The sequence below is a fragment of the Pempheris klunzingeri genome, chromosome 13 (assembly GCF_042242105.1).
Source record: "Pempheris klunzingeri isolate RE-2024b chromosome 13, fPemKlu1.hap1, whole genome shotgun sequence".
In the NCBI taxonomy this organism is placed as follows: domain Eukaryota; kingdom Metazoa; phylum Chordata; class Actinopteri; order Acropomatiformes; family Pempheridae; genus Pempheris; species Pempheris klunzingeri.
In genome coordinates, this window is record NC_092024.1 from 3,832,381 (window position 1) to 3,844,328 (window position 11,948).

Below are 11,948 nucleotides of genomic sequence, written 5' to 3' on the forward strand. Positions count from 1 at the left end.
GTACGGGCGGGTTGTTAATTCTGCTGACACTCGTGGCACGTTCCGAGATAAAACTCCATTTATTTATTTACAATTTAGAGACACTTTTCACATACCTCCAATGTGATGGGACAGTTTACAGTGAATAGGATGTATCATACAAAGAGAAGCATATACAAGAATTTACCCACACCCAAAATAAATCCTCTGCTGTTGTCACATAGCGACACTCGTGGTAGTCAGTTCCTTTTCATGTATTTACACTTAAGAAAAGAAAACCTGAATGGCATCCTATCTGAGTCCATGTCTTCAATTCCCTACGATATATACAGTAAACAATCGTGCTCATGCTGTATCAGACTGATCAGCTCATTCATGCCACAGCCGAGCGACCAAAGCCTGTTCTGGACATTTTGGTTTTAGAGTTCACACCTGCTGTGTGTAAGTGCATAACAGTGAAGTCTGAAGCACACTGACAAACACTATGCTGTGCTATCTGTTATCAGACATGTCCCCCCCCCGTGTGCCAGGCTGTGGGTTCTTTTAACTGGCTGCTGCCAAAATGAGAGAACACCAGAGTGAGGCACCAGCTGATTTGGAGCTAATGGAGACCGGGATCGTAAAGATCTGCTCTATATTCGACCTTCAAGAGCGACTTCACTCGAAGCAGGGGAAAAACAACAGCCGTGGTGATGTTTGCCGGTCGTCATGGTGACAGGAAGTCTGGTGTGTCAGTGAGCCTGTGAAACGATGGTTTGGCAGCGTGGACACAGGCAGTCTGCTGACTGGGCAGTGTAGCGGCGGCACCGCGGGCACCGGGCAGCGGAGGTGGGCACCGCTGCTACACTGTAGGTGCTGTCCTCACGGATAACACCACCTGATGGGACACACACACACACTGTAGTGAGCAAGCTGCAGTCATCATTCACAGACCGTTTCACTGCAGACAGTCGGATTTGGCCAAGCCGGAGAAACACAAGAAGACACTTCAACAAGTCTGGCTTCACTGACGCCAACACTGGTGATCCTGGAAAAGTGGCATCATGAAGCAGATTATCACTGGGTTTATCAGTTAGCCTGGTCAATCTGACATTTGATAAAACCAAAGCTACCAGCTCTGCAGCAGGTTAGCCGTACAGCATGTTACCATGGTGATGCGTGCCATTACAAAGGGAGCCAGCTTCATGACAGTTGGCTAACCCACATGGGTCACAGTGCTATGTTAGCAGTTACGCCTGTGTTTGACAGGTGCAATGTCTGCTGTGAGAAACGTCTCGTATGACATCACGCATGACTATTTCCTGAATCCTGGCTGATAAACGTTTGCATCATCACACCACTCGCCGCTCACCCTCCAGGTTGATGAGGAAGGAGCCGTGGCTCAGCAGGGCATCCGGGGGCAGGTCGCGGGGCAGCTTGCTGGTCAAGGTGACCCGTGCTGCCATCATCAGCTCAGCCAGCTGGGAGGAGGTAGAGGTGGGCTCCTCTTGGAGGGACTGGGATTGAAGTAAATGAGTTAGTATTTGTACTGTCCCTTTAAATAGGCTGACAGAATTAAAGGCACTTACAGTACAATGAGTATTATGTCATTTAGTTGGGATTAACACTTAAAACATGGTGTAGTATTCTTAATAATCATAGAATGTCAACATGTTACATTCACAAAATAATTTTTTTTGTGCAGTAATACAGTAAGTTGAAGCACCCTTCACTAATAACACCTGTATTTTTAACCTGGGCCCGATTTTGACATACAAATAAGGTTTGGGATCCGAACTGGATCTGATTTCTGTAGGGATCCTTTCCACAATGTTGTCAGACACTTTGAAAAACAATCTGAGCCTGTCAGATAAAACAAGCACTCTTAGTAGACGTGCTTTGTTCAGGTGCAGCTGCCCCAAAGGATTACACTGTACATACCTGACATATGTAAAACTAGAGAACCTTTCAATTTCATCTTTTAAAAAGGCACAGCCCGTTGTTTCAGGATTTGTATATGTGTGTGTGAGTGCCATTTGTGGATTTACCTCCATGAGTTCAAACAGCAAACTCGGTTCAATGGCAATGGTGAGGTCGTACTGAGCTGCATTTTTGCCTGGAATGGAAGACAGGAAGGAGTCCCTGATGGCACACGCCCCTTCTACAGCCTCCTCCAATCCTGGTCGCCGCCACACAGAGCTGCTTTTGATCCAGCCGCTCCTGAATAAAGTCTCCCCTTCTGCAGAGGAAGTTACAGTTTATGAATACTCTTGTTAGCACACAACCGCAAAATAAACACAGAGAGTTTGAAAACCCACGCAAAGTCATCATCAGGAGTCATTTCAACAGTCTCACAGCACAAACCAACAGGGACGTACGGTCATGTCCCGGAGCGTGTAGATACACCTCTTCAGCTAGATGCGGCAGGATGGGAGCTATGGATCGGATCACTCCATCCAGGATCTCCTCTAAAACCGTCTGGCACGATCTTCTGCCCAGCGAGTCCTCTGGATCGCAGTACAGCCTGAGGGAAAAAGGCAGAATTGAAGGAACAGATGGAGGGAGAGACAAAGACAGACGAAGAGATGTGGGAGCTTTAAAAAGATACTTGGAGCAAAATAAAGCCACAAGCACAAGCCGTCACCTGTCTTTAATGATGCTGAAGTAAAAGCTGGAGAGTTCTCTGGTGATGAAGGCTTGGAGGACACGGATGACCCTCCCGGCATCAAACTCACTATAGGCGTCCGTCACCTGCAAATACACACACACACACACACCTCTTTAGCTCTCACAGATACCCTCATTTCAGTCAGCAGCCCACACTGTCTGGACTGTTTGAACACCTAAACGCACCTTGATGCTGAACTCGCGGAGCAAGTGCAGCATGTACTGATCAACGTAGTGCATCTCTTTGGGGTCCACAGCCTGCACACGAGGGTCGAAGCCTTGCATGTTGCCGAGCAGGAACTTGAGAGTGTTCCTCAACTGGGGGAGGGAAAAGGGAAAGAGTGCGACGGCAGTGAGCATCAGTCGTGAAAAATAACCACTCGCTTGTACCATGACTCGTTCTTGTGCCGCTGCTACCTTGTTGATGCTGTCTCTGGCTGAGTTAAGTGAAGTGGACCCGATCTGAACCTCGGAGAAGACGTTAGACTCTGCCACCCACCAGCGCAGCACGTCGGCCCCGTAGGCCGGCATACTGGGCTCCTTGACACAAGACACACAGTTGGCAGTAGTAAGACTTAGGGTGGAGACTTCAGAACAGTGAAATGGAGAGGACCATCAATAAAAATACTATTTTATCTTTTTAGTGACCCCCTATTAAAGTTAAAGGGTCAGGTCACCCAAATCACTAAAAACACACCACTTACCTTGTTGGATCTGGCACTACTGAGAACATTTTAGCAATATCTCGGCTGATATTTCAGTGTTACATAGTCATATTTTCAGATGTTTGATACAATACAAAGGAGATTCTACTCAGCTACATTTATTAATTATTACCACTAAGGGTAAACAGGAAAAAATTGCCTCAATGAATGAGGAAAACCATTCTGTGATGATTACAAATCTTTCTACATATGATCACTTTAAGTACAAATCCAAATCCAAAGTACAAATCCCCCCCCCCCCCTCTCCCTCCTCAGCTTACCTTCCCTCCGTTAATGACTGTATCAGGATCCACAACGTTGCCCAGAGACTTGGACATCTTTTCCCCGTTCTCACTTACAGCAAAGCCATGGACCACCAGAGACCTCCACACACACAAACACACCACACTGATGTCTCATATCGGCAAAGTGAGAATATTATACTAATTTCACATGATATCAGCAACTATTTTTGGTTTTACAGTATTTTTTTCTTTCAACATAAAAAAAACTGTGTGTTGTCTGGTGATTTCCACATGCACCATACTCGTTACTTTAGGTCATTCGTGATGAAGTGGGCGTTTAGGAGGCACGGGGGGTCTATTTAGAAAGACACCATCAAGTTGCATTATGGGCAATGTGGGATCAAGTGGTTTTGGAGCTTGACCCACACCAGAGACCACCATCGATGACACCTATGACCAATCACACGCTTGCTAAAGGGTTGTGAAAGCAACCAGATACTGTTTTCCACTTGAACGTGAGAAAGATGTGAATCCACTAATGACAATCGTTTGTACTGCATCATTAGTTTTAATTCAGTATTTGTTTCTTTGTCTATGTCTCGTACACAGAGTCATGCAGGGCTAGTGGACACCACTGTGGGCAGCTGGGTCACTCACTTGTAAGGTGCCTTGTTTCTGACGGCCACGCTGGTGAGCAGCGAGGACTGAAACCAGCCTCCAATCTGATCCTTCCCTTCCACATATACATCTGCCCTGGAGTCTGACTCTGGAGGGGGTGGAGAGAAAAGATGGGTGAAATAAGTCACTTGGAAACTCATCAAACAAAGTATAGAAAAGTGAGGTAAGAAAAAAGCGGTTAGTGAATCTCCCAGAGGACAGAAGCGTCTGGAACAGACAAAAAACAGCCAATGTTAGTTTGAAAGTGCCACATCGTGTGGGCCCAGGCTTCACTTTAACATCGCCGCTTTGTCTATTTCACCTCAGGACGGCTACAAGTTTTATGGAACAGTCAGGTGATGTAGACATGACATCACCACACCTGTCTACACCCTGAATAAATCCACAGACAGACACGGATAGCAGAGAGTGCAGAGGTTTTGGCCAATCCTGGAAAAAGAAGCAGTGTTTTCCCAAGCCGGATGCTCGGTGGAAATCCTGCATGCAAAGGAGACAGAGACAGATAGGAGGATCCTCTTAATCTCCTACTCCATGTTCGGTACTAATACTCCTCACAGCACCTTTGAATGCTTTTGCTTTTAATTTGATGAACTGGATTAGAATGTCCGTTTTTTTTTTTTCAGTAATCAGGCGCTGGAGAGGTGCCAAGAGAAGATGAGACACTGATACTCATCTGGCATGCAACTGATGTCTTATAACTAACTTTAGTAATGCAGAGCTTATCCCAGTCATGTCTGTTCAACCTAGAAATACAACATAGTCATAATTACAACATAATCGATCGCCAATTCATAACAGGGGAGCAGGTCTAGACCAAACTCTTTAATTAAGAGAGAGGCCCAACCATTCAGGAATTCAAAATGAAGGATTAACATAATAGCCTTTGGGGGCTAAAAAAAAATGAAGTAGGAGCACAGTGAGACACAAGAGGAGTAAAAGCCTGAGGAAGAGGGACAGGGGAGGGCCAGAGACATGAGAGAAGACAAAGGCTGCTGTGTTGGCCACAGCAGCTGGACGATCAAACAACCTGCAACCAGAGGTTTGCGAAGCGGAGCAGGGAGCCAGCTGAGAGGTGACTCAGAGTCCTCAGCGTCTCCCTCCGTCTCCTCTGGAAACGACAACACAACCAAACAACAGCAACAGTGAACACGTCCACTTCGGCAAGTCATCCGTTCTCGTAATGTGACTCCCAGGCGCAGTCTGCTCCGTTTTCTGCTCCACTGTGACTTGTTGTGAGTTTTTTTTACCTGTGGTGTTTTAAACTGAATGCTAACGTCAGCATCAGTGGTAATGCTAACATGCTGGTGGTCTAGAAAGAACGTACCAGGTTTCCCATCTAGGTTTAATGTGTTAGCGTGCTAATATTTGCTCATTAGCATTAAAACATTAAAAACATTGAGGCTGGTTGTTAGGAATGCCAATAGTTTTGCAGGGATTTTGGTCAGAAAGCAAATATTGGACTAATTCAACTTTAAAAGTGAGGAGGATTAATCATGAACTAAATGTTAGGGCTTTGTTGGCTGATTAGATGTTTCAGTCTGGACCGAGCCAGTGGACTGGACCGACTTCCTGTTAGACGAGGCTGAGGGGTACATCTCTGTTGGTGTACCTGGCACCTAGCACGCTGACCCTGGTTGGATGAGACCGCACCGCATCTAATCCAGGTTTGTGGTCAGCAAACAGCTGCCTCTGCTTACAACAACACACTTTGCAAAGCAACTTAATTGGTAGATTACATAAGGCAAGTGTAAGTAGCTTTCCCTACGATAAAACTAATGAGGAGAGACTTGATTAAAAGGCATTTAGAATGCTGGCAGTCTTTGAGTTGAGCTGAATTAACTGCTGCGATACTGAGAGCAACCCTGAGTGTCAGTGGAGAGAAAGACGTGTGAGGGAGCAGCGTTATCACACGTCGTGGTATTGGTGTTAAGGATCATCTGAATTTGCAGAATTACAGCCGCTGAGGTACATTTGTATTAACTGTGACCTGCAGAACAGATGTATTAGACGTACCTTCTAGCACGGCGGCCCATGATGCTCCGCTGTCAAACCAGATGTCCAGCACGTCTTTTCCACAAACATAGTCAGTCACTGGACCTGCTTTACTCTGGTAGAGACACACACACACACAAACATTGTAGAAAGCAAGAGGTGATTAATTGGCCAACAGAAAAGTGACAGACAGACTTAACAGTGCTGAGGACCTGGAACAACATAATGAGTTTGTAACAGGCCGAATCTTTTCACAATACAATACATTTCTTGTTAATATGGAAAATGATTAATCCTATATCACCTGATGTATAACTGGGGCTGCCAAACTAATCTCACCCTCACACACACTAACACACTAACACACATCCAGTACGCTCACCTTCTTGAGCACCTCTGCTGGCAACAAATCCTCAATAGGAAGCTCCCACCAACAGTCACTCCCCTTTTCTTTGAAGAGCGTTGCTATATGGGACACTGTGTGTCTGCAGGGGTCAGAGACAAGGACATATTTAGTACATCACATACCTGTGTGTGTCTATATTTGAGTATGAAAGAGACTTTGTGTCTCTAAAAATGTGACTACATGTGTGCATGTAGTATGTGTGTGTGTCCAGGCATGTGTACAAGCCTGTTTGTCTGCATGTGTACTCTGTATCAGCTTACTTGTTGATGAGCGCCTCTCCGGTCTCTCTGTGGTAGAAGACTGGGATTGGGACGCCCCAGCTCCGTTGTCTGGAGATGCACCAGTATGTGCGTCTGTCCAGCATAGCCAGCAGGCTGCCTCGTGCCGACTCTGGCAGCACACGCACCTTCTGCAGTGCCTCCTGGACAAAGACACACACCAACAGTGGTTTCTTTCCTTTGAAACAAACAGTAGATGTGCACCAGGAACAGAGTATAATTTTTTTTCCACCAGCAGATACAATGGGAACTCAACTAAAACCAGTATGACCATGACAGGTCTTACAGCTTTACCTTGGCCTTGTCTTTAAGCGATGCCGTGTTGATGAACCACTGTTTACTGGGCCTGATGACGACCGGTTGCTTTGTCCTCCAGTCGTATGGGTAACTGTGGACACACTGCTCCTCCCTCACCAGAGCCCCACACTCTTTCAGCGTAGAGATCACTAACGCAGGCAGGCAGGCAAATATGGAAGAGGAAGAAGTTACAGAACCGCTGACGGTGCCCTCACACAGCCATGTGGCCTGAGAGAATGTATTCTTATTTTCACATGTTTACGCTGTACCTTTGTCTGTGCCTTCTGTCATCACAGACAGACTCTGCAGCTCAGGGCCGGCCAGTTCAGTGAACTTGCCATCCTCGTCCACCATACACTCCTTTGGTAGAACACAGACACACAGACACAGACACAGACACAGACACACAGACAAAGCATGTTAAACCATGTCAGGTCAACCGTGGTTTGCTTTTGTGCTCCATTCAATTCTCATTTGAGCACTGGATTGTACAATACAAATTAGTTTGGTCTACATAGTGAACTGAAGAAAACACACAGTCTTGGATGGAACAAACAACCATCTTTTTTTTCCCGGAAAGGTTGATTTTTAAATAGAGAACCCACCACAGACAGTTTAAACTGTGAAGCCACACTGTAATCATCCATGCCGTGAGCTGGTGCTGTGTGGACCAGTCCTGTTCCTTTCGCCATTGTCACATGATTAGCCGGCAATAGAGGCACTTCTTTGTCAGGAATTGTGGGATGTTTGCAGATCCCACCCTCAAGTTGGGGGCCTTGGAAGAGGAGGACAGGAGACACTAGCATACCTAGCACACGCTGAAGGCTGAAGACTGCTGTCTGTGTGTGTGTGTGTGTGTGTGAGCTTTACCTGTCAAGGTGAGAACACTCTCCAGCTCTGTGCCCAGCAGCGCTGCCATGCTGGCCGTGCGCTCCGTGGCCATTAAGAGCAGCTGAGAGTTGTCTGCCCTCTTCACCACAGAATACCTGCAAACACAAAACACCACACTTGTTGAGGCCTTCCATAAATAACGCAGCACGTCACATGAGCAGAGGCTCAAGAGGGAGAACAGGTCACCCACTAATCAGACGGTTGGCAGTTTGATCCTCGGCTCAGTGAGGACACTGACAAATTGCTCCCTTGCAGGCAGTCAGTGTGTGAATGTAGTGCAGCGTAAAGCGCTCTGAGTGGTCAGGATGCTAAAAAGTGCTGAATCTGGTACCATGTGACAATATATCACATCTTACCTCTTATCACAGACATGATCTGCATTGTTCGTCAGATTCTTACATTTCATGATTGACTTATTACAAATGAGGACATTTTACATTGAAAGCCTCAAAACTAGATATTTAAATTATACTATCATAAAATTAAAAAAAAGGATTAGATATTTTATACATTTTCACCACTACCACCTTTATGTAACCAGCCGTTCTTGCAATTAGAGATAATGCTTAAAATCCAGAGAAGCTGTTTAGCGGAAGATGACAAAAGACAGCTTCATTAACGAGAGTTCAGCATTTCACATGTAATTTCACGATGCAGGTACTTACTGGGCATTGGGCATGTAGCAGACGGCCTGGTTGGCTGGAATGGTCCAAGGCTGGGTGGTCCACACCAACACAGAAACGCTTTCCAAACCTGCTGAGGTGCGTGCACCCACACACTATTAGGAGATTTCCCACCCAGTCGGACGGTTTAAGATTTTAAAAAGTTGTGAGTTCCCTGTGTGCATGTGTGTACTTGTATTACCTGCTTGCGCGGCTATCTTAGGTGGCAGTGTGATCAGGGGAAATGTGGCGTAGATGGCTCTGCTCACGTGCTCAGGGTTGTACTCCAACTCTGCCTCTGCTAGGGCTGTTCTACAGGGGCACAGGCGGGATTAAAGCATGCGAGAGCAGCGGAAACAATTACAGTAATATAGAATAGAACGGATTACTGAAACTGATGCCTCCATGGAACAACCTCTGCAGTAACTCTTAGCTCTGTACCTTGACGAGGGAGACCAGAACACGGGCTTGTAGTCCTGGTAAATGAGTCCCTGAAGAACAACACAGTGGAATAAAAACACTGGAGACTGTCGAGAGGAAAAACTAATAGTATCAAATTTTACAGCCGCTTGCAAAATTCAATGTGAATCCCGTTCATGTGCTTTCTACAGTAATTCACAGCTGGTTTTACATTGTTACAATAACTACTAACGTTACTATTCAGGTTAAATGGTATCAGGTCTTTTTCAGTCTAGATGGGGCATGAAAAGCACATCGTTGTCCACCTTGTGGTGCATCTCCTCAAAGACTTTCAGCTGAGCAGCCTCATAGGCTCCATCATACGTGTAGTAGCACTGGTTCCAGTCGGCCATCACTCCCCAGCGCTGAAAAGCAGCCTTCTGACGAGCTATGGCCACCTCCGCAAAGGCCCGCGCTGGATGGGATGAAAACGACACATTACAGCAGCTGTAAATCTAAGAGGCCTCGTGTTCATCCAGATTCCCGTCGGTCTTTACCTTTCTGTCTGATCTGCAGCGGACCGAGGTCGCCGGTCCCAAACTCCCCCAGAGCCTTCAGCTCAATGGGCAGGCCGTGGCAATCCCAGCCGGGGATGTAGTGGACCTGCCGCCCCCTCAGCATCTCAAAGCGGTTACGGATGTCTTTCAGGATCTGGATCAAACAAGATAGAGTGAAATGAATGATTATTTTGGCAGTGTTTGAGCCGTTATGGCTACCAGGGAGCTTAGAGCTTTTGCAACAATTGCAACTAAATTGTACCGCAGGATGTTGGCAGTAGTTACACAATCTAATGATTACTATTTATTATAATGCACCATAGCAGTAGGACAAAAACTAAAACATTACAAGCACATTATTAACATCACCTTGTTGAGTGCATGTCCTACGTGAGGGTCTCCATTGGCATATGGAGGTCCGTCATGAAGACAGAACTCCTTCTTGGCCTTCCTCTCTCTCTGCCAGGAGTACAAATCTGCAAAACCACATTCCTGCAAAAGGGGGAGAGTATTTACATTTCTGATAAGACAAAAAAAACCTGAGATCATTAATACTGAGCTATTTGTAACAATGATGATCATTCATGAGCTGTAGATGGCTCGATAAGTGTCTGTGTGTGATATGTCATGTTATGTGCCACCAACACTCAAGCCACTGTCTGTCATACATGATTCATAGTCTGCATAACTCAGAGACGTGCTTATCTGAAAAATAACTGCCACTTGGCGCATCTGATGCATGCCGAATTGAAGAATGAACCCTAAATAAATGTAAATGAGTTTAGGTCATGAGCTACAATCTGTGTCCAGCTGTCAACGAGCGGGGAAAAGCTAACTTCACATTTTTTTGGGTAGAGCTGTCAGCCTCTCGTCGTACCTGCTGTATCTTCAGTTCCTGGTCCAGCAACTTCTGTCCGGTGAGTTTCATCGGAAACTGAGTGCGGGGAAGGAGCACCGTGTCTCGGTACAGTCCCTGAGCAGAGCCTGTCTCTGCGGGCTGACGGTTGCCTTCTTCTGAACTGACACCATGACAGCGGCTGGAGCTGAAGGAGAGAGCCCGGCGGAGGAGGCCACCTTCCCGCTGTGACCTCCGTCCCCATCTCCCTAGCGTCTGGCACACTGTCGAAACCCGGCACAGCAGCATGGGGAGGCGAAGTAGCTCTGTGGCCAAGCAAAACCACAAACCCTGAAACCCCCTCGGTTGTTTCTAAGTTGTAACAGTGTGGACTTAACGTGTTGTTATAGTCCGCCCTTCTCGCAGCGGTGTTTCTCCGGAAGAAATTGCAGAAGGACCAACTACGGAAGCCCAGTTGGGTCAAAAGTAATCATTCGCATTTTTAACAGTAAAGTGACGCAAGCGGTCAGTGGAGGACGCTGTTTATCCACCTACGAGGGAAACAGTTTAGCATCATGGACTAGTTTACTCTCCTCTCTCCACAATCGGCAGATGAACAGCAGCTTTTTTCAATCTGAAAAAGGTTTTAAATTAATAAGCTGTTTTCAGTTTACAAACATCAATTATTTACTTTTTTCCCCCCTAAAGGTTCAGTTCATTAGCGTCCTCTATAATCTCATCATGGCGGGTTCGGTGGGAAGTTAGGTGCCTATTTTTGCGCGATTCATTCAAAAATTCAAACTCAGAGAGGGAGGAGAATAAATAACTGCGCGTACTTAGGAGCCGTTCGAGCGCGCCGCCGTTTCTCTCCGACAGCACCTGAATGCAGCAGGACGTGAGGTGCAGCAGGTGGTGCTGAGGGGCTGATGATGTCACCGCAGGTATAAAAGTCACGGCTCCGGATTCCCTTTCATTCAGCCCGTCAGTGAGCAGAGGACGAGCGCAGCCTACAGTCCCACCCGACGTTAAGATGAATAAGATGAATAAGATGTGCTTGGCTCGCTTTGGCCTGCTGCTGCTGGCTCTGCATCTCCTCTCATCACAGGTCAGTCCGGGCTCACTGTTTAATGGGGTAAAAGCGTAATCTGTGTGTGTATCCACTTTAGAGCCGAGGAAAGCGGGGAAGTAGTAATTTGTGAGCAACTTTATTTCCCTCCCAGGTTTCTTAACAAGGCTGATGTCACAGGTGGCCTTAATTTCTAAGGGCTTTTAAACCCTACAGTAGTCTGTAGTCTTAAACTGGCCCAATGAGACTAAAAAAAATTATCATCTTATATTTTGATTTAGGGGAGACTTGTTTCTTTTAAAGAGAAATGGAT

General features: G+C 46.4%; 1 protein-coding gene across 3 annotated transcripts; it reads right to left on the bottom strand.

Moving 5' to 3' along the window:
• Nucleotides 1-36: 36 nt before the first annotated feature.
• Nucleotides 37-10,983, bottom strand: iars2 (isoleucyl-tRNA synthetase 2, mitochondrial). 3 transcript variants are annotated; one of them, XM_070841757.1, is made up of 24 exons: nt 10,612-10,983; nt 10,104-10,226; nt 9,735-9,888; nt 9,504-9,652; nt 9,220-9,269; nt 8,981-9,090; nt 8,782-8,869; nt 8,096-8,211; nt 7,831-8,000; nt 7,495-7,585; nt 7,223-7,374; nt 6,911-7,071; nt 6,627-6,729; nt 6,266-6,359; nt 5,280-5,360; nt 4,232-4,340; nt 3,611-3,713; nt 3,043-3,165; nt 2,812-2,943; nt 2,603-2,709; nt 2,337-2,482; nt 2,007-2,197; nt 1,331-1,475; nt 37-856 (listed from the first exon to the last, which is right to left on the bottom strand). In XM_070841757.1, exons 1-24 carry the CDS (start codon nt 10,876-10,878, stop codon nt 711-713), a joined length of 3,111 nt encoding a protein of 1,036 aa, XP_070697858.1. In that variant the 5' UTR covers nt 10,879-10,983; the 3' UTR covers nt 37-710. The 3 variants fall into 3 exon arrangements, with proteins under 3 accessions (XP_070697858.1, XP_070697857.1, XP_070697859.1); XM_070841756.1 differs by having other exon boundaries at nt 8,782-8,872; XM_070841758.1 differs by lacking the exon at nt 5,280-5,360 and having other exon boundaries at nt 8,782-8,872.
• Between the last annotated feature and the right edge of the window lie 965 nt (nt 10,984-11,948).